At 46.9% G+C, this 22,877-nt stretch overlaps 1 protein-coding gene across 1 annotated transcript; it reads left to right on the forward strand.

Moving 5' to 3' along the window:
* Positions 1 to 427: 427 nt before the first annotated feature.
* On the forward strand, positions 428 to 1,582 carry LOC134414046 (olfactory receptor 14J1-like). Its single transcript, XM_063148043.1, has one exon. It carries the CDS (start codon positions 443 to 445, stop codon positions 1,580 to 1,582), a length of 1,140 nt encoding a protein of 379 aa, XP_063004113.1. The 5' UTR covers positions 428 to 442.
* The last annotated feature ends 21,295 nt before the right edge of the window (positions 1,583 to 22,877 follow it).

Raw genomic sequence — 22,877 nt, forward strand, 5'->3', positions numbered from 1 at the left:
ACCCTTGGCATCCCTCACTGTCCAGCTGTGTAGGGAAAGAGAGAAGGGCTTAGAGAAATTGACTTTTAAACTGGAGTCTTTAAAAACTCGACTTATTTTTCAAGCTCAGTTTATGTTGGATCACCCTGAACTAGAGGGAGGTGGAATGGGCAAAGTGCACCTGTGTGGGGACCAGCAGGCCTGACTGCAATGGGGCAGAGGGAGCCCTGTTTTCCCTGTGGGCTTCCCCAGGGTTCAGGCTGAGAGCAGTGCTTAAGATGAATCAGTAAATCAGGAGCATAAACCCAAGCTCAAGAATAAACATATTGAGTGAAGTTTCCCCACAGGTAGAGAAGTAGCTTTGAGAGAATTCCTAAAATAACCCTATAGGGTTTATTCTAAGAGCTCGGTCTCAGCTTTCCAATGTCTTGTTTCTGCAGTCCACAATGCCCAGAGTTAAGGAATGTCCAACAGCAGCTCCATCAGGCACTTCCTCCTGCTGGCATTGGCAGACACGCGGCAGCTGCAGCTCCTGCACTTCTGCCTCTTGCTGGGCATCTCCCTGGCTGCCCTCATGGGCAACGGCCTCATCATCAGTGCCGTAGCCTGCGGCCACCACCTGCACACGCCCATGTTCTTCTTCCTGCTCAACCTGGCCCTCACTGACCTGGGCATGATCTGCACCACTGTCCCCAAAGCCATGCACAATTCCCTCTGGGACACCAGGACTATTTCCTACACTGGATGTGCTGCACAGGTGTTTTTCTTTGCCTTTTTCATTGCATCAGAATTTGCATTTCTGACCATCATGTGCTATGACCGCTACGTGTCCATCTGCAAACCCCTGCACTACGGGACCCTCCTGGGCAGCAGAGCTTGTGCTCACATGGCAGCAGCTGCCTGGGCCAGTGCCTTTCTCAATGCTCTGCTGCACACAGCCAATACATTTTCCCTGCCCCTGTGCCACGGCAATGACCTGGGCCAGTTCTTCTGTGAAATCCCCCAGATCCTCAAGCTCTCATGCTCACACTCCAGCTTAAGGGAAGTTGGGCTTCTTGCGGTCACTTTCTGTTTAGGTTTTGGTTGTTTTGTGTTCATGGTTTTCTCCTATGTGCAGATCTTCAGGGCTGTGCTGAGGATCCCCTCCGAGCAGGGACGGCACAAAGCCTTTTCCACCTGCCTCCCTCACCTGGCTGTGGTCTCCCTGTTCCTCAGCACTGACACATTTGCTCACCTGAAGCCCCCCTCCATGTCCTCTCCATCCCTGGATGTGGCAGTGTCCGTTCTGTACTCGGTGGTGTCTCCAGCCCTAAACCCCCTCATCTACAGCCTGAGGAACCAGCAGCTCAAGGAATCTCTCAGGAAAGCTGTGACTGGATGCTTTTCAGCCTTTTCATTGTCCCATAAGAGCCCTCACAGTGCTTTGCATTGGGAGCCCCAAAGGAGCTGGAAACACACCCCTGCTTTGGCTCCTGCTGTCTCTCAGCATTCTCCCTCTGTAAAGGGGCTGCAAGTGGGTCAGATCCTGGGAAGGGCCAGCAGGCCAGAGACCCAGATTAACCAAAGAGATATTCCAGACTGTGTGGCCCCAGTTCTGGTATAAAAGCTAAGGAAGGAGGAAGAATAGGGGGCATTTCCTATTTACAGTGTTTGTCTTCTTGATAAACCACTCCAACTTCTGAAGTTCTGCTTCCTAGGAAGTGGCTAAACATCACTTGCTGACAGAAGAAGAGATTGAAATTATTGGGGTTTTTCCTCATTGCTGGTGCCTGTAAAAACTTCCCCTTTTGCTATAGAAAACTGCCTTATCTCAGTCCACAATTTGTCCCCATAACATTTTCTTTCCCCTGTGCAGCCAAGGAGGGGAATGCTAGAGTGGCTTGGTAGGCACATGGACTCCAGCAGAGGTAACCCAACAGAACAAGCCACAGAAGGCCTGCTTTCTTCTGTCAGCAGCTCTCAGTGCATATCATGAGAGGCCAAGTCTCCCCTTAAGTATATTTTAAATTTTTTTCTGCTTCTGATTCTATACAATAAAAGAAATGCTCTTATCCACCCCCTTCAATTTCATTATCCCTCCTACTTGTGTGACTCAGAGAAATTGTGTAAGAAGGGAGTCTCACATTGTGTTTAGGTGAAATAAATGAATATGCAACCACTTTGTAAAAAATTTTATACTATTCTTATCACAGCAGGAATGAACAGAAATGGGCACAGCTTTATGGCTGCCCCAGATTTGGCATGGGCCCTGGGCCTGGAGCAGGAGCAGCTCTTGAGGGCCCCAAGGCCAGAGCTCTTGTGCTGCCCTGGGCCGATGGGATGGCAGCAGGGGCTGCAGAGCTCTCAGCATCTCCAGCAGAGGAGAGCAGGGCAGCCAGGGAGCCTCCTTTGGCCTTGGCCAAGCACCTTCCCCCATAGCTGGGGCTGAGTCCTGTGGCAGCTGCAGCTGCTGCTGTGCCCTTGCCAGGGGCTGAGGCCGTGGGCCCAGTGCCCAGAACAGCCTGGCCTGAGCAGAGCTGTGGGGCCAGAGCCGGCTGGGCTGGGGAGAGGCCCTGGGTGATGCCCAGAGCTCAGGACAGCTAGCAGAGCTTGCAGGGAGCTGGGCTGGGCTCAGAGAGCCTGGCCCAGAAACCATCAGTGTCCATCTCAGCCTGGCTGAGCGTGCAGGGGCAGGACTCAGGCCAGGCCTTGTGGGGCAGGGCCAGTGCCTGTGCAAGGCATTGCAAACAGGCAAGTGCCCCAGAGAGGAGGCTGCTCTCCGCCCTTGGTGGCATGGACAGAGCAGGGAGGGGGCCCAGGACATTTGTCAGCGCCAGCCTCTGTGCCCGGCCCTTGGCAGCCGTGGCTGCTGAGCCCAGCTTTGGCCTGGGCTGAGTTTAGCTGTTGCCCAGCTCCATCCTCCTGCAGGGCTCAGGGCCTGTTCCTTGCCATGGCCAGCCCTGGCTGCCTCTCTACTGGCCCAGAGGCCGGCAGAGCCCGGGGCAGGGCTGTCTGTGCAGCCCCACAGGTGCCAGGGGCTCTGCAGGAGCTGGCAGAGGCTGCCCAGCAGGGAGGCCATGGGGCACAGAGCCCCAAGGCTGCTGTGGGCACCACGGCACAGGGGCCGTTCCCAGCCGCAATGCTCCTGGCCTGGGCTGGGCCTGCACAGGGGCTGGGCCACCATGGCTGGGCCTGCACAGGGCCACAAAGGGGCCACGCAGCCACTACCGGGGCTGACATCAAGGCCAGGCACACACAAGCAATTGCTGAGCATGGCCCATGCTGGCCAGGCCTGACTGTGCCAAAGGCAGAGCTCAGCTGCCCCTGGAGGCCGCAGGAACATTCCAGAGCCCAAAGAGCCTCCATGGCTGTGCTGGAGACCAAGGCTGCAGGAGGGAAATGCAGGGCCGCTGCGGGATGGGGAGGACATTGAATTCCAGCACACACCTCTGCTCTCTGATGATCCCAGCACCATGCTGGGCCCTGTTTCAGACTGGATCAGAGCAGATGTTGATGGGACAGGAGCCCTGCGGGGCTGTCAGGGCCCTGCAGCTTGCAAGGTGCTCTGCTCTCCCTCAGGTGCTCTTGGAGAGATGCAATCCCAGCTGGGCATCTCAGGGCACAAGTGGCACTGCCTGTTCATAGGCACACAGCTGATGTCTGCCTGGAAAGGGGCACAGGTTTTAATACCTGTTAGTTTCATCATATATAGGCACAACTTTATCATCTGGGTCATTTGAGTACTGTTAAGAAACGGCAAAGTTTTCCCACCAAGAACAGGGTTTTCCTGGAGGTGTACAGATGACAGGAGAAGAAATACTGATCTTGCTTTCTACTGGTGTCACCAGTATTCATTCTATTATATAAATCTCTCTTTTCCATTTGGGGTTTCAAGCTCTCCTATTGAAATGGCCATGTCTAAGGACATCTCTTCACTAGACGAGCTGGATATTTATGCTTCCCATTGCTCCAAGATTTCCTCCTCCAGATGCTCTCTGGTCATGCCTCTCAACTGACTGGCTTCATGCTTTGAGCTGCAGGAAGTTGCCCAGTCATTCCAAAGTGCAAATAAATAATCAACATCTTTATGGTGTTTATATCTATCACAGAACTGCCTTTTCTTATGTCTTTGTCTAAAACTGTTCCTGTACAGAAATCCCTTACGAATGGTGGACATGTCAGATGCTGCTGGGACATCATGGAGAACTCTGTTTGCTGCAATGTTAAACTGTATCCTGTTCAAATTGTGTTTTTTGGCAAGAAACCCTTCTGTGCCCCTGAATGTCACCAGTTCCTGAGCCCAAAGGACACAAACCTGATAAGTTGTGGTTCCCACTGCAGGGGCTCTGCACAGGAGAGCTCTTCATCCCCTTTCTCTCTTTTCCTCCCTCTGGGCATGGAGGGAGCTCCTGACTTCAGCGTGGGACTCGTGTATGCAAAGAGCAAATCTGGGCAGAATTGGGGCAGGAAGAGTTTGGGGGGACCTTGGGATCTGTGCTGGGCACAGAAGGTGTTTTCCATTGCGCTGAGACTGTCTGCTGTGGAAAGTGGATTTAATATCCAGCAGAGGAATGACTTTTGCATTTGATGGAGCTGTGCCTTCCCTTGGCTTTGTTGGCTGACAAGAAATGAACATCCCTCTGTTTCTCGGGCAGCTCCTTCTCCAAGGAAAGCAGGTGGGAGTTGGAGCCAAGGAGCTGAAAGCTGCAGGTGCAGCCTGGGCTGCAGGGAGCTCAGATTGGCACAAGGCTGCTCTGAGTGCCAGGGCTTGGATGGGGGAAATGGTGGGGTGGGGGCAGGGACAGAGTCTGATTGATTGTCAGCCTTGAAGGGTCTTGACTTTCATATCTATTCAAACTGCATGAGGAGGTCCTTGGATTCAGTGTCAGCTGGAGATAGCACGTAACAATAAATTGACAGGGAAAAAACTCTTAAATTTGGCCTAAGTAATCTTTTCTCACCGTCTTTTTAGATAGAATCGATTCACCTTGAAAAGACTCCTGGAATTCATCTAATTAACCACAAAAGATTTGAAAATTAAAATCAAATTATTCCCAGAGGCTTGGCTTGTTCAGCTGTTCTGAATGTTAATGAACCCTGGGGCACGGAATTCCTGCACTGAAGAGCTGAAGGCTGAACAAGCCCCTGGAGCAGTGAAATTCAGCAGCAGCCTCCAAGGTGCTGAGGATGTCAGTAGCCCCACTGAGACCATCCCTGCCCAGAGACCCTGGGGGAATGGGCAGAAAAGGACAGTGTCCCTGGGGCTGGGGCAGCACAACTCAGAGGCAGCAGCGGCTCCAGCTGGGAAATGGAGTGTGGAATGTGGCTGGGAAAGCCCTGCCTGGGCTGTGCCAAGCAGGACAGACAAGCCCTGACTCCCATCCCCCAAAAAACTCTCTCAAGGAGACATTTAAAAGGACTTACAATTGTTTGTGTCCTCTGAGTAGGATTGTGGAGAGCATTATTAATAATTGGTTAGCTGAGAAAGGCCACACTGATATAATGCCACTGGTTAAGCTGAAGGAGGAAAGTCAGCAGTCAGCAAGCTGAAAGGAAGAGTCAGCAGTGACCTTGCTGCAACATGAGGATAGGGAGTTGAGATTAGTCCTGAATACATCCTAAGAATATGTAGAAAGTATCAAAAGTAGAACCATAGGAATGTAGAAGTAGGCGTAGGTGCTGATATGTAAGCTGACCAATCCTGAGCTCAACTTTTGCAATATGTATGAAGCTCATTATTAACTGTATTTAACCCGCCGTACTGATCAATAAAATTGAGCCTGTGATGATCAAACTGATGTCCTGGTTCCCTTCCGTCGACAAATGTTGGAGAATGCGGGCATAACCGAATCTCTGCCCTTTTTCTCGGATTAAAAGAAAAAGGGATTACGCCATGGTCGGGGAAGTTGGGTTTGGGTCCCAGCAGCCGGGACGGTGCCGGAATTTGAAGCACCCTTAAGGTTCACAACTGTGACTTAAGCCTATACGTGTCCGCCGGAGCCTGGAGAGCTGCAACAGCGCGCGCTGATTAATAGGTATGGATAGGCAAGCGGCATATGATTTATTTACCGCCTATTTAGAGTGGCGTGGGATAAAAGGGATAGATTTAAAAAAGGAGTTACCAGGGTATTAGCTTATGGCCATGCTAAGGGTATCTTTTCTAATCCTCATACAGTTCATGAGTTATCAGAGTGGAGAAAGTTTGGGGAAATATTGTGGGATACAGTACTAGACGATGATAAGTCAGCAAAGAAATTTGGGAAGTTATGGCGGGTGTTGTATAACACGTTACTTCAGCAGGTCTCTGAGAGAAAGGCAGCAGAAAGGGCGACAGAAGCTCATAAGAGGAATATAGGGTATGGTCGTGAAGATGATCCCCTGGCACCTTCTGTAACTAAGGTACTTTTGCCTAAGAGTCCCCAGCAAAGTGGTATGGAGGATTTCTCTATAGGCGCAGTGGAACCGTCTGCACCTTTCCTGTCAGAGGGGGAGGGCGAGTCGGATGGTGGGGGTAGGAGCAAGCCAGCTTTGCCTCCGCCACCAGCTTCAGGCGGGTCGGATGGTGGGGGGAGGGGCAAGCCAGCTTCGCCTCCGCCGCCAGCCTTGCCTCCGCTGCTTCCCCTCAGTGAGCCGGCTCCGGTTACAGCTTTGGTGGGGGGGTCACCTCCCCCACCCGAGCCGGCTCCAGCGGGGGGGCGGATTGCCCCCCGCAGGCTGGCTCCGCGTGAGCCGACTCTGGTTTCACTGTCAGCTCCAGCGGGGGAGGGGGGGCTCCTGCTTCCCCCGCGCGAGCCAGCCTCTGCTTCACTGCCCCCCCCGCTCGAAACCTCGGTGTCTGCACCGAAGCGCCAGCAGCATAGCACCCATAAAGAGCCAGATCCCATCCCAGGGGCACACCGTGATCCATGGGGGGAGATGGCTAAACAGAGGAGGGAAGCTTGCGCTGCTTTGGCGAAAGAAGTAATGCAAATGGGGGATGGTGAGGCAGTGGAAATAGCTTCTAGTCTTGCATGTCCAGTTACATACACACCACAATATGATGCACAGGGGAACCTTACGCATAATATAGCAGAATATACTCCCTTAGATTGGAAGCTGTTAACTCAGCTATGTTCTACGGTTAGTCAGTTTGGAGTAAAAAGTGAACCTGTTAAGCAAATGTTAGATTATCTTTTTAATACTCAGGTTTTATGTCCTAATGATTTAAGAGGAATAGTTCGGTTGATATTCACTCAGCATCAGCAGTTATTATTTAATGCCCATTGGCACGCGTTGGTAAATGAATCGGTTGCTGTACAACGAGCCCAGGGAGACCCATTACATGGGGTGACAGTAGAGGAGCTGATGGGCTTAGGGGCATATTTGCGTACAGAGGCACAGATGATATCGGGAGCTGATAAACTTAGAGAGTCTATGAGGTTGGTGCGTGCTGCAATAGACATGGTTAAAGAGCCAGGAGGGTTACCGGCTTATATGGGTATTAAGCAAGGAAGGGAAGAATCATTTGGAAATTTTATTGATAGAGCAGCTACTGCTATAGATCGGGCTGGTGTGGCAGATTACATGAAGGGGGCGCTATTGAAGCAGTGTGCCTTGCAAAATAGCAATCCAGCAACCCAGAGAGTGTTAGCTACTTTAGGGGCAAATTGGACTATTGAGGAAGCATTAGAGCGAATGGCATTAATGCCAACAGCTTCACAGGCATTTATAGCAGAAGCCTTAAAGGAATTAGGATTGGGGTTGCAAAAGCAAGCATAGTCCACTCAAAATCAGGTGCTAGCTGCTCTTGCTCCTCTCCGAAATGGCTCTCTGGCATTCACTCAAGGGGGTTCGAAGCCATTCCTCAAGTGTTACTGATGCGGCAACGAAGGACATACACGCCGAACGTGCCGAGCAACTGGCGTATGGTGTCAACACTGCCGATCCAGCTCCCACAACACTACGGCTTGTAGGCGCCGGTCGGGAAACCATTTGCAGAGCGCGAATCATGGGGGCCGCGCCCAGACACAAGTTGCCGCCGTGACATCGGAGACACCAGCAGCTGCCGTGACATCGCTGCCACCTCCTGTCTGCAACCCGCAACAACCGGGAGCCTCGGCCTGGACTTATCAGCAGCAGTAGACGTCACACTAATGACAAACCGGCCTGAGAGGATACCCACTGGAATAAAGGGTCCTCTTATACTAAATGGACAAACATGTGGAGCATTATTGCTGGGACGTTCCTCTATAACTATGTTGGGATTATTTGTTTTGCCTGGTGTTATCGATGCGGACTTTACAGGGGAAATACAAATTATGGCTTACACCCTTTATCCTCCGATTAAAATTACAAAAGGACAACGCATTGCACAATTGGTACCACTGTCACAAATGACATCAGGAATACAATCATTTACTGGGCAAGCACGGGATGAAAAAGGTTTTGGCTCTACTGGTGTTACACTTTTAACTGTGGATTTACAAAATAGACCAAAACAAAAAGTTGAAATTACCTATGGGCATCAAAGCATAACCCTTTATGGATTATTGGATACAGGAGCAGATACTAGCATCATTTCTCCAGAAGCCTGGCCACAACATTGGCCTCTATTTCCCTCATCAAACATGCTCACAGGAGTGGGAGGATTTACATTGGCAAGCAGGTCGCCGTCTTTGTCTGTGTGCATTGAGAATCAACAAATATCTGCTGTGTTTTCAATTGTTCAACTGCCTCCTACAGTTTCCTGTTTAATTGGAAGGGACATTTTAACACAATTGGGAGTGGTGTTAACTAATCAGCACCCTTTGGGGTAATTGCCATTGCTTGGACTTTCCCCATTCCACTCACCTGGAAAACGGATACACCGGTGATGGTTAAGCAATGGCCATTAAAAGGGGAGAGTCTTATGCATGCCCATGAATTGGTACAGGAACAATATACAAAGGGACACCTGCGACTGTCCACAAGCCCTTGGAATACACCTATTTTTGTAATCAAAAAGAAATCAGGGAAATATCATTTGATACATGATTTGAGGGCTGTAAATGACCAAATGGAACCTATGGGGGCCTTACAGCCTGGTCTTCCAAATCCAGCTATGATTCCAGAACACTGGCCACTTTTAATTATTGACTTAAAGTATTGTTTTTTCACTATTGGCCTGCATCCTGATGACATGAAGAGATTTGCTTTTACTTTACCAGCAATAAATCGTGGGGAACCAGATAAAAGATTTGAATGGACATCTCTTCCGCAGGGCATGCGCAACTCTCCCACTTTATGTCAGCTTTATGTTGATGCAGCACTACAGCCACTACGTCGTAAATGGCCAGCAACTATAATATATCATTACATGGACGATATTTTGTTTGCACAGCAACAGCCATTCTCCTCTTTACAGATTAACACCATTATAAATACTCTTGCTGCATATTCACTTGTTATTGCTGCAGAGAAAATTCAGACTACAAAGCCCTGGAAATATTTGGGATGGACTTTGACGGATCAAATAGTGATACCACAAAAATTGGAATTACAATTGGACATTAAAACTCTACATGATGCACAGAAGTTGCTGGGAGACTTACAGTGGCTGAAGCCTATTGTGGGAATACCAAATCACTTATTAGAAGCCCTACGGCCTTTGTTAAAAGGTGTGGACCCTACTACTCCTGTACACCTGACAAAGGAGCATCATCTTGCCTTGCAGCAAATTAGTAACTGTGTACAGCAAGGGTATGTGTCTCGTCGACAACTCGACCACCCCATTGACCTTACTATTTGGAATAGCCCTTGCCACTTGCTTGGTGCTCTCTCTCAGTTGCAAAAGAAAACGGGGGAGATACGGGTGTTGGAATGGTTGTCACCACCACTACAGCATAAGAAAACAATATCTTCAAAAATTGAACAATTGGCTTCATTAATCAAAAAGGGGCGTCTCAGAATTCTTGAAGTGGATGGTAGAGAACCTGCTACTATTAGATTACCTATGGAAAAAGAAACCTTGGACTGGTACTTGATAAATTCAAAGAATTTACAAGAAGCATTTTTGATGTCACCTGCTAAAGTAGAGACTAGTAAATTAGTGCCTAGAGTTTTGCAATGGATGACAGAATGGAACTGGATCACTCGACCTTTGAGAGAAGAAAACCCCATAGAAGGAGCTATTACAGCTTTTACAGATGCAGGAAAGAAATCAAGGCGTGCTGCTGTTACCTGGCAAGAAAAGGGACAATGGAAGCATCAACTCCTCACAGCAGACCCTGCAGATAACTTACAAACTTTGGAATTGTTAGCAGTAGTATGGGCGGTGTCCAACTTACAGGAGCCTTTAAATGTGGTCACAGACTCTATGTATGTTGAAGGAGTAGTCAAACGAATAGAGGAAGCAGCAATTAAGGAAGTGAATAATAAACGATTGTATGAGTTACTGATACAGTTAAGGAAAGCTTTACGGGTAAGAGCAAACGGTACCCTTAAGCAGTATATTGAAAAACATCAAGATTTGGCAGATCCACAAGCATGTTTGGCTAAGGTTTTGTATGTGATTAATCATCAATGCATTTTTGGGGAAGATGATACCCCTCCTGCAATGAAACATCATCCGAGGTCAGGTCAGGAAAATACTAAGCAAGCAGAGGTCTGGGTTAAGTATAAAACCCAAGTACAGGATTATGGGAAAAACCTGCAAACGTATTAAATTGGGGTCAGGGGTGTCGAATTTTCTGGTGTTTTTCTTAGCTGACTTAGGTTGATTTATGCTTGTCGGTTTTCTGTTTCTCCTGCTGGCTGATTTATGTCCGGGGATAGCTCAGGGATGCCACTTGCTTGGTTTCTCGGCTGTTTCAAAGACCTGGAAAGGCCCAGAGTGGCCTTGGACAGCCCGCGCTTCAAAGGACGAGGAGAGATTTCTGATCTTGTTTCGGTCTCAGTGTTTATTAATTGTTTATCTAAAAGATTTTCTTTCAGCCCAACAGAGGTCTGCACAGCATGTCGGCCATGGGCACACTCCCCAGCCCCTGGGGCGGTCACTTATCTTTATACCCAAAGTTAAGGGTACAATATTTATGATTTTTCTCCAATACCTTCTACTCTTATTAACCGGTGCACTTCTAGTAAAGACCAATCCCAAAGTGCCACCATCACCACAGAAGATGGAGGCCAAGAAGAAGAAGAAGAAGGACAGGACACGCCCCAATTCCTCCATCTTACTTCTCTAGACCCCCCTGTACAGAAATCCTAAACCCTGTGTTCTACACCTTAATTAACTTATCCCTTCACCATTCACCCCAGTGAAATCCTCCCAGTCCTCATACAGGTGTCATCTCCTGTGTAGGATCAAAGTCCTGCCACCAGACACTTCTGGCAAGATTCCAGGACTCCCGAGCCCCCCAAGGGTGGTCTCGGTCTCTCTGCACCTCAGTCCTGAGGTGCTGAGATCCCACAGGGGGTATCTTTGTGTTTCCTCACCTACAGGACCTTTGTGGGTGCCTGCTAAGTGGACTAAACCTGTTTTTGATGCAGCCTCTGGTGGATCGCCTTACGGAGGAGGACAGGGAGCAACTGGGGAAGAAACTGCTTCTAGTCCTACAACCACTACTGTTACAATTGAAGGGATACTTGGAAGCGGTGGACAGAGCACTGACACGCCACTATCGGACGGCCCAGGAGTTGATTCGTTTCATTGACTCATTATCAACTTTTCGCTTAACAAATCCAGCGAATCTACATTGCCTTGACTGTCACAATCCACATTGTGCTGCCTGGATAGCTCTACGTTGTGGGGGTTGTAAAAGAACTTTTTGGATAGAACAATCATTATTATGGGATTTGTGGTGTCATACTTGTGAACACGAGCAAACGTGGGGAAAAAGCTGGCAAGATGAATAATGGAGACAAACGGGGCAAAACGCATATATAGCTTTAAATCTTTATGAGTCTCCTGAACAGAAAGTTCTTGCTTATTATCGATGGGAAATACAATGTATAGTAAATAGAATTAAGGTTCAAAGTAAATCACGTATAGTTTCTATAAGGTGTAGGAAATTAGTGCCTTTAACACAGCATTCAGTTGTAGGACCCTTCCAAGGGGATCCTGATAGAGCATTAGATTGCTGCATTGATAAGTTGCAAAAATTGAGTGTGCAAGTGGCAGGACCAGTAAAATCAGGAGCAGCAAGATTGAAGACAGAAAAGAAAAAGAAGGCAAAAAGGGAACGGTCTCATTTGAATAAGGATATCAGTGATTGCTAATTAATTTTCTATGATTAGAACACTTTTACAGTTGTGGAACCCTCAGGAGGATATAGTTGTTGAGGAGGATAACGAACAAGAACTACGATTACGAAATAAGATACACCTTGTGTTAAAGAAAGACCTTGAATTATTAGCCTCATATAGTAAAAAGGCTGAAGAGGCATAGCGATCACCACCATTGAATTGGTTGCTTTGGATTGAAGAACCAGAATTTTATACTGGTCCTTACTTACATTCCCTTCTTTGTTATGTTTGCAAAAAGGATAAAGATAAATGCTATGCATGGGTAGCTTTGCATTGTGCAGATTGTAATCAGGTTTATTGGTATTCACAGAGGTCATTGGGATATTTATGGTGTACATCTTGTTCTAGAAGGTAGATTCGAAATTATTTCTGGGTTAGAGCTCCTGAACAAAGTACTGGTCTGCCGGGACGGACAGGATTACAACTCTTTGAGAGTGCAGAACAAGTGGTTATAGCATATCCTAGGTGGAAGTTGCAAGAAGAACTTAGAATATTTGAAATTAATAAAGCCTCACGCATCATAGCAGCTCGCTGCAAAGCTGATTTACCTTCAAACTTACCTCATGCTATACCTGTGAGCAAGGATGCTGATTTAGAATTAGATCAGTATATTCAAGAATTGACTCAGCCTTACAATAGACAATCTAGCAAACCAGGGAAAAGACAGCGAAGAAAGGAAAAACAACACAAGCAGAAGGAAGAAAAGGAGAAGCAAAGCAAGCAGAAAGAAAAATGAGGTTTGTTTTTGTAATACTGCTCAATGCTGTAGCAAGTGAAGCAATAGGAGTAACACACTTTAGTCAACCAAGGGAAAATTTATGGGTAACACTTGCTAATCAAACTAACCAATCATCACTTTGTCTTAGTCTTGGAGGAGTCACTAACCCATTTCGAACATGCCTGGTGGGACTTCCGGTGTGGTCTCCTGGAGAATTTTGTAGTTTGATAAACAATCAAACCTTATGTATGTCTAACATGTCAAACATCACATTGCCGGTGCAACAAGGGTATACTGCAGGTCAGAGTGATGGCTATCGTCAATGCTTACTAATCCAATCACTTAACACCTCTTTGCATTCTCCTCCCGAAGAATTGGATCTTTTTGGAAGTACAAATGCCAGCATATCTAACACTACAGCTGGTGGATGGTTTAGCTTCAAACTTTCGGGTGCTCAGAATTTAAACCAACCTAAAGAAACATGGGCCACCCTAGATTCATCCCTAAATGTGAGTGAATTCTCTCCACAGCATTACAGTCAATGTAACGGCACAAATATCACAGCACCAATGAAATTACCCACAGGAATATTTTTGATTTGTGGAGACAGTGCATGGAATGGTATACCAGCTAAACCACAGGGTGGACCCTGTTATTTGGGAAAATTGTCACTGTTTCATCCTAATGTGTCCTTGCTAATGCAGCTGAGTCCAAATTCAAACAGGAGAAAACGTAGCATACATGACTTAGACTGCAGCAAGATAGGAGATCCACGGTTTTGGGGCACATTCAAACAGGTGGTGGTTTCAACTATCTTGCCAGGAGGATCTGCCAATAAAGCCATGAATTTAGCAAAACAATTAGGATGCTGGGCAAGGGATGAGCTGAACAAGACATCACAAATTCTAGACATGCTAACTGCAGATGTGCAAAGTGTTAACCATGCTGTTTTGCAAAATAGAGCTGCTGTAGATTTTTTGCTCTTAGCACAAGGGCATGGATGTGAAGAGTTTGAGGGAATGTGTTGCATGAATCTGTCTGATCATTTGGTGTCCATTCACACTAAGATAAAAGAATTACAACAGGGACTTCACAAACTTAAGGAAGAAGACGGTTTAGGAATTGACGAATGGCTAAAAGGCCTAGGACTCGGACCGTGGCTGAGGAACCTTGTGATCTATGCTATAGGACTGCTGGGTGTAATTTTACTGTTTTTGCTTATTTTGCCTTGTATCTTTAACTGTATCCAAAACATGGTCAGCCGTACAATAGCAAAAACATGGCAAACTAATCTCCTTGCACAAGAAGAAAACGGGGGAAATGTGGAGAGTATTATTAATAATTGGTTAGCTGAGAAAGGCCACACTGACATAATGCCACTGGTTAAGCTGAAGGAGAAAAGTCAGCAGTCAGCAAGCTGAAAGGAAGAGTCAGCAGTGACCTTGCTGCAACATGAGGATAGGGAGTTGAGATTAGTCCTGAATATATCCTAAGAATATGTAGAAAGTATCAAAAGTAGAACCATAGGAATGTAGAATTAGGCGTAGGTGCTGATATGTAAGCTGACCAATCCTGAGCTCAACTTTTGCAATATGTATGAAGCTCATTATTAACTGTATTTAACCCACCGTACTGATCAATAAAATCGAGCCTGTGATGATCAAATTGATGTCCTTGTTCCCTTCCGCCAACAGTGGAGCCACCCTGGCTTGTGGCAATGGGAGTGGAACCACCAGGGCTTGCAGTGCAGGGGGTGCTGGAATGGGTGCAAAGGGTGCTGGGTTAGTTGCTGGATGAGGCACCTCTGCCAGTGCAGCTGGCTGTGGTAGATAAGGGGGGGAAGGTTATCTAAAGGGTCCCACTGATCCCTTTTCTTTTTGGTTTTTAATGCATACAGGGGAGTAGGACAGGACCATGCCATAAAGCAGCACAATCGCTTTCTTCTTGGTTAATAGGGTCTTTTTTATTTACATAGGCATTCAGGGCCTTACAGATCCACCCTTCAGACGACCCGTACATTGGCCAGTATAAATTATCAGGTCGTATCATTTCCTTAGTCCATTCTACCATACAATATTGTATCATTTTCTCTTTACTTTTTCCTCTCCAGAATTCACATTTGTCCCACAATTTAACATTACCCCAAGGGGGCTGTCCTGGGGTATATCTGGCAAAATGCTCTCTCTTTTTCCAGTACTTTCAGTACCTTTATTTTCCTGCTGGTTTATACCAGCTCCTGGGTATTTGGTCTGGCATTGACCCATTTTTCCTCTGAACGGGTGTTCCCTCACTCGCTCTGATTTCACTCGTTCAGACCTTAGTCCTTTCTTGTCAGGAATTTCCCTAATAACAACACCTTTTCCCTTCTAACGCCTCCCGCCTCTGATTCTCTACCGGGAAAAGAAAACAAATTCCTCTCCATAATTATTATCTTATCTCACCACCCCCAACCTTTTACATACAGAGAATCCTTTTCCACACACTTTGTTCCTTCACCTGCCGCCCCCCTCGCGGGGTAGCGGAACCGAGGTTAGAAGAACTCCTCACTCGTGTCGTGACTAGGTCACGTCTCATACACACACCATTCACACTCTTACACACCTACACCCGTTCTTATCCCACCAAACCAAGCAATACTTACAGCCTCCTTTTCTTGCCTAGGTTTTCGTGCACGAGTTTTTACAGGTGAATTTACTGCAGTCTACTCCGGGAGCTCAAAATTCATTGCTCATAATTTACCTTATGGATTTCCTATTCCCTGAGAGATTCCCCCGTCACTCAGGGCCACCAGAGGCAGAAGCCTACAAGGTGGGGTGCCTCCCTGAGATCAGGAGTCTCCCTCAATGGATTTGGAAACTCCTGCCCAACGCAGCAAATTTGTTATGAATAAGAAGCTTGACTAGGCCAATATTCAAGCAGCAATCAATTTATTATTTAATATGGTAAAGTATGAGCAATACAGAGCCGGGTACAGTGGGGGAAGTTTTCCCTCCAACTGCACACCAATAATTGATCATTACAAGTATTTATAGGGGTGCTCATCAGGTTTTTTTTCAACAGTTTCTATTTCCAATCTTTTACTCATCAGCAATTTTTATTCCAACTTATTACATCACAATTCTATACACTATTGTGATTTTAATTTCTCAGGATGTATTTTCAAAGGAGTATCCCCAGATGGTGATGGTCCAGTTTCCAAAAGAAGAAAGATGAATCCCATCTGGTGGGGTCCAGCTCCCCAGATGTGTCCACCTTTTAATTGCAGAGACTATAAATCATAACAGTGATGTTTAGCTTCCCTTTGGTCGAACCCATACATTCTTGAGGTGATGTTCATCTTCCTTTCTCAAGCTGTTTTTCTCTGCTTCACTAAGGCGTGAGATAAGCACATTTCCTTTACATATATTCCAAAGCTATAGTTTCAAGATACAAGTAATATTTCAAAATTATACTTCAAAAGGTTATTATTGCAGAGCTTTTATATGGATTAAATGCAAGAAAAAAGCACCTTAATTTTCTTAAATGCAAGAAAATTAACACCTTAATTCCAATGCTCCTAAATCAACCAGGGTTAATGGCAAACAAAAGATAGGTTCAAAGGCCTTTTTCCATGCTTTATTTTCCTCAGTTATTATTAGAATTTGCAACTACTCCATTGTTGATGTCCATACATTTCGCATTCGCAAGTACACACTTTGCCTGTTTGTACCTGACACGAAACACAGCTTTGCATCTCACAAGCTGAGTGCTCTTTAGCAGTTTAGAGAAACCTGGGATGTCACTGTGGAACCATTGTCAGTGCCGGTGACATCAGCGTTCTTTAGCAGTGCAGAAACACAGGGGATGTCAGCACAGAGCTGCTGTCATTGCCTGTGACCTCACTGCTCTTTAGGAGCACAGCGGCCACTGGCTTGTCACAATGGAGCCTCTCTGAGTGGCTGTGACAAAGCACTACTTTAGCAGCCTGGAGCCCCCTGGGATGTCCCTGTGGAGTTCCTCTAACAGTATGTGACCTTATGGTTCTTTTGCAACCTTGGACACATTGGAGTGTCACTGCAGAGCCTGTGAGTGCCTGTGACATTACACCTCTTTAGCAGCATGGAGACTTCTAGGATGACACCATGGAATCCCTTTGAGTGCCTGTGACATTACGGCTGCTTAGCAGCCTGGAGACACTCGGGATGTTGCCCCTGAGACCCTGTGACAGCGTGTGAGGTCAGTGCAGTTTAGCAAACAGGGGACTCCTAGAATGTCCTCATGGAGCCCTTGGGATTGGACATGACCTCAGTGTTCTTTAGGAGCTTGGAGACCTCTGGGATGTCACCACAGAATCTCAGCAAGTGCCTGTGCCAAATGGGCCCCTTAGCATGTCAAGACACCTCTGTTGTCCTCATGGACACCAGTGACTGCCTGTGACCTTGCAAGTCTTTGGAAGATGAAAGAGCTCTGGGATGTCACCGTGGATGTCCTGTGCCTGTTTGTGATCTCTCTCCTTCTGAGCAGGCTGGAGACAACTCTGATATCACCAGGGAGTGGAGTGCGGTGGTGGTGGTTCAGGGAGGTGAGGGTGGGGGAGGAACGTGTGGCAGGGCTCACTGGGAGCTGCTCAGGCACTGAGTCATCAGGGACAGCACCCGAACCCAGGCCTGGGAAACACTCGTGTCCCCACTGGCCAAGTCCTGTCACAGGGAGCAGGTCTGTTCTCCGCTGGGATGAGAGGCCGTGTCACCCCGCTGGAGCAGGGCACCAGGTGTACCCTGTGTCCCCAGCATGCTGAGTCTGGGCACGGAAGGCCAGGTCTACCCACTGGGGTCTCAGACATGGTCTGCCTGCTGCCAGCATGGGAGGCCTTCCCTCCTCTACCCGGGAGACCAGGTCTGCTCACCAAAACGATCAGAGTAGTGCTATTTCACTGGCAGCTGGGATGCCAGCGGGAGGTCATCCCACACTTTTGAGAGTGCACTAGGCTCAACAAGGTCTTCTTCCCCTGCTGATTCTGCCAAACCTGTTCCCTTGGCTGTGGTTTCACTGGATAGTAGGTAGGGACTGTGGGAATCTTGTTCATTCATTTTTTTCATTCACGTCACTAATTAGATGATGAGGCATTTGGCTATTTATTGAGCATTGATTTTTATATGTTCTTTTTCTGGGTTAAGTATCGGTTTCCCATCCACCTTGGTCCAAATCAGTAGAATTTAGCCTCCAATGTGGGTGAAACACAATGCTGCATCCTTGGAAGAATTGTGTCATTCCCACTGTCCTTATGTGCCATCCAGCTTTTAACTTTTTGTGGTTTTTTAAAATTTGCATAAACGATAATAACACTACGCAACCAAGCTAGCCTTGCTTCCAAACACCTGAACAATGTCTACTGAGGAAAAGAGCATTCTGGAGACCATCAGCACAGCAGTCTTCCCCTACCTTCTTTTGGAGAGACCTAGGTCCTGTAGGAGCTCACTGTTTCCATAGAACCACTTGGGAAAGTCCAGTGGGAAAGTCTGCAAACCTTATACATTCTGCATTGGTGAGGTCCTGTATTTGTTTGGGAAGATGTTGATATTTCCTGACTCTATTGGGCTGACCCTGGCTGGGTGGCAAGTGTGCACTCAGTCGGTCTGTCAGTCCCTTTCCCAATGGGACAGGGCAGAGAATAAGATGGAGCAAAACCAGCAGGGTGAACTAAGGCAGTTTTGTTACAGCAAAAGAAAGAAATAAGCAGAGATTTGTGTTTGCAGCAGCTAAAGAGAATAAAAAGTCAGTCTCTACTTCCCATCAGCAGTGATGTTGGGGCACTTCCTGGGAAGCAGGCATTCAGCACACATAAGCGTTCCTCTGGACAGCAGATGTTGAAAACTCGCGAGTACCCCCCTTCCTTCTCTCTCCCTTAGCTTAGGATCTCTCTCTCCTGAGCTGATATCATGTGGTATGGAATATCTTTTTGGCTAATTTGGGCCAGCTGGACTGGTTGTGTCCCCTCCCAGGATCTTGCCCACTCCCATCCCCTTTGGTGGGGGAAGGAATGTCAGAGGGGCAGCGCTGCTCGGCAGTAGCCAAAACACTGGTCTGTTATCAACACCCATCCAGCTGCCAGTGCAAAGCACAGCACTGTAAGGCCAGTGATCTTTACCTTCGTCAGACCCAGTACAATCTCCACCCCAATTCCGTACAACTTGTGTCATGCTTGGATCCCATATAGTCTATATACTCTCATTGCTAGAATCCTTAAGCCTTCTCTATACCAAACATACATTTTATTAGCTACTATCACCTGTCCTTTCATATTATTCCAGATGATCTCCATTCCACCTGAGTGAGGTCAGGACAGGAGAAATAGTACACCTGATGGTGTACTATTGGGCACTGGCATCGTCTCTATTCATCATAATCTTTTTCTTGCTCCTTGCCAAAATTCATTCTTCCATGTCCATTCTTCCCTCCTGCTACTTTACTTCCCGTACCATGCAACTTATGTTGTAGGTTATTCTTACCCCAAAGTTAAATCTCCTTGAAGTACACACCAAGTCTCCCCATCCTCCTAAATCACCCACTAAGTACACCCAGGTCCTTGGGCAAAGACGATCCCACAAATGGGTTTGCCTTTTCCCATGGGGGAAAAAATCCACACTGACTTCCCTAGCCACTTCCCTATGTGTAATGCAGGAATCTTTTTCTCCTTCCACAGTGTCTAAGGGCTTGGTTTAGGTGGGACAGGGTAGTAAGCAGATCCCCTAGTATTGACTAGCCAAGTGGCTTCTGCCAAGTTTGCATACCAGTGCTTCCATGTCTCATTACCTAATACCCTGAACATAGTTTTTAGCAGCCCATTTTATCTTTTAATCTTTCCAGAGGCCTGTGGATGGTAGGGAATGTGATATATCCACTTAGAGCCATGCATCTTTGCCCAGGAGTTTGTAAGATTATTGTGAAAATGAGTCCTACTGTCTGAGTCAATTCTAGCTGGGGTTTCATGCCACCACAAAATGTCTCTTTCAAGACCTGAAATTGTTTTGGGCAGTGGGATGGTTTACTGGGTATGTTTCCAGCCAGCCAGTTGCGGTCTCTGTCATGATGAGGATATAACTCTTGCCTTGGCATGTTGGTGGCAATGGCCCAATGTAATCAGTTTTCCAGGCTTCACCATAGTGGAAACCCAGCCACTGCCCTCCACTCCAAAGATGCTTCACTTGTGTGGCTTGCTTGATGGCAGTGCATTGTTTCACACTGATGGACTCTATGGTCAGATCCACCCCTTGATCAAGACCCCATCTATGTGTTGCATCCCTTCCAAGATGCCCTGATGTTTCATGGGCCCATTGGGCTGTAAATAGCTCACCTTTTCTTTCCCAGTCTAGGTCCATCTGAGCTATTGCAATTTTGATGGCCTTATCTATCGGTCCATTGTTTTGATTCTCCTGAGTGGAGAATCATAGCTCAGCCAGGGACTTGTTTATGGAACCAAGCTGAGTTTCTTATTTATAGCCAAATGAATTGCCCAGGACAAGTCAGCTTGTACTGTAACACCTCACTGGCCATGATGGCGCTGTTGAAGGGTGAGCAGGTTCTGCTGATTACTCCTTGGCTCTCCAGTTGTCGAGTTAGTTCTTGGATAGGAGTTACAGAGTCTTGGTTTGTGTGATACTGCCACCAGTGCACTGTCCTGGTAGCAATTGGTACTTACAGGTCTTGCACCTGCAGCAATCCTACAATGAAGGCATCTTCTGAGAGGCCAGGCAGGGTGGATAACTGTTTGATCTTCTCTGCATTCACTGTAGCTACACCAAAAGCCCATTGATACCCTTTCAAATCTTGAAGTAGCTTTTCCTGAGGTAGTTGATACCTAGGATACACGGGGCGTCTGGGCCAGTCACAGTGGGGTGCTTTTGCCATCTGTCTCCTGTTAAGCTCACCTCAGTCTCTATTACAGACAACTCCTGGCATCCCCTTGTCACTCCGGAGATCCAATAGGTTCTGCACTCTCATGCCTTGGTGGTGTCAGTGTACACCGTGCACTGGTATCTACTAAAGCTTTGTACCTCTGTGGATCTGATGTGCCAGGCCATGGAATCCACACAGACAGGGGTTTTGGTAGGCCTACAGAGGAGTCTCAGCTCTGGAATCTGGAGCACCACCTCCCCCTCCTTCTCCACTGACCTTGTTTTCCCTCGCATGTTCTTACCTCCTTCTCTTCTTGAACTAGATGCAAAAACCTGTAACTTTGTTTTGATTTCTCTCTTAAATATGTCATCACAGAGGCATTCCCAACCTCTCTCATTGGCCCAGTTTTGGCCAGCAGCATGTCCCTCCTCAGAGCCATTAAGGATTATCTCTGCTGGACATGGTCGACACTTTCAGCAGCTTCCTACAGGAGCCATCTTTGTGGCCCCCCTGCTACCAAAAACCAGACTGTGCAACACTCACCTTTTGGGTTACAGCTTCTTGTAAAGATGTGTCAGTGCGTTCATATCCAATTGTCACATCCACCAGAATGCCTGTTTTTCTCTTACAAAGATCAGATCTGCTATGTAGTTCACTGTTGTGTACTCTCACAATGTGGCTCTTGAAGCAGTGTCCTTTTTAGCTTTGTTGATTAATATGTCACAGATGTAGTTGTGTCTTTTAATCCTAGCCTTTTGTGTTATTGAACAGTTTCTAATGATGTGGGAGCATGTTTCATTTGCAGGCTTGCAGTTTCTGCAGCTTTTGATGCATTGATCTTGTTTTCCTCTTGCCAGGAATTCCCTTGTGTAGACACTGGCCCACAGCTGCAGTGCTGTTACTAGTTTTCTGTGGGGTGTGCCTCTGTATCTCGAGATCCAGAAATTGCTGATGTTTTCCTTCTTAAAGTCTGTAATAGCACAGCCTTGGGATACCAGCTGTTTCCATTTATTAAACTCCTGTTTCCTCCAGTTACAGGCTTGTGGATACTGAATTTTTGGGGTAGCTGCTTTCCATTCTGACATTGTATCATCACCAGCACCATCCAGCAGTTCTATCTAGGTTTAGGCTTCCATATTGACAGGATCTTTTCTTGATCTCCTCCAGCTCTCATCCATAATTTCCTATATACTTGACCTAAGCATTCTTCTTTCAGGATCAATCTTAAGGCATCATCCGAACATTGGACAAGTCCATGTAATTTTCAAGCCTGTGTTCTTGGATTGAGTCCCATCAACTTCATGATACCCAAACCTACATCCTTGGCTACACTTAGCACCATGTTTGTGTGATGCAGTTTGACATTACACATGCATGGTGTTAAGTGTAGCCATTCCTTGACAGTTGATCGAATCTGTAGGTCAGGGGATTCAAGGAGCCCTGATTTTGCATCCATGTGGTCTGCCAAGTACATTAGTCTGGGGATGATGAATGTTTTTTTGGAGTGTCAGTTTTCTGAAGAGGTTTTAACATGATGATATATGTTCTCATCCGTATTACTCACCAAGCTAATTACATGGGAGTCCACTTCCCTTTGCTGCAGACCATGTAGAAAATGTGCTGGTGGCTCACGGTGTCAAAAGCCTTAGCGATGTCCACAAGTATGACACCCAGCAGTCTGTGTTTTCTTTTGGCAGGTCAAATTATTGCTTGCAGGAGTATCAAATTTTCAGAGCATCCCCCTGCTCTTATAAAGCCTCTTTGCCTTGGATTGAGGGGGCATACTTTAGTCAGCCTTGCTGTCATTCTGGAGGACAGAAGACAGAACCAATCTTGATAGGTCTCCAGTTATTAATGTCCTTTAAATGTTCTGATTTGGTTGACTTTGGCATTAACAGTCCTGCATCTCCTCACCATACCCGGGATTTTACCTGATGTTAACCAAAGGTTGAATATCTCCATGATCCAGGAGAGTTCAGGGTCCATTTTCTTGATGTCCTTTAGGATGATCCCATCTGGACCAGGAGCTGAGTTTCTGCTCATTTCTCGCACATTCTTCTCAATT

Source organism: Melospiza melodia, unplaced genomic scaffold (assembly GCF_035770615.1).
Source record: "Melospiza melodia melodia isolate bMelMel2 unplaced genomic scaffold, bMelMel2.pri scaffold_99, whole genome shotgun sequence".
NCBI lineage: Eukaryota > Metazoa > Chordata > Aves > Passeriformes > Passerellidae > Melospiza > Melospiza melodia.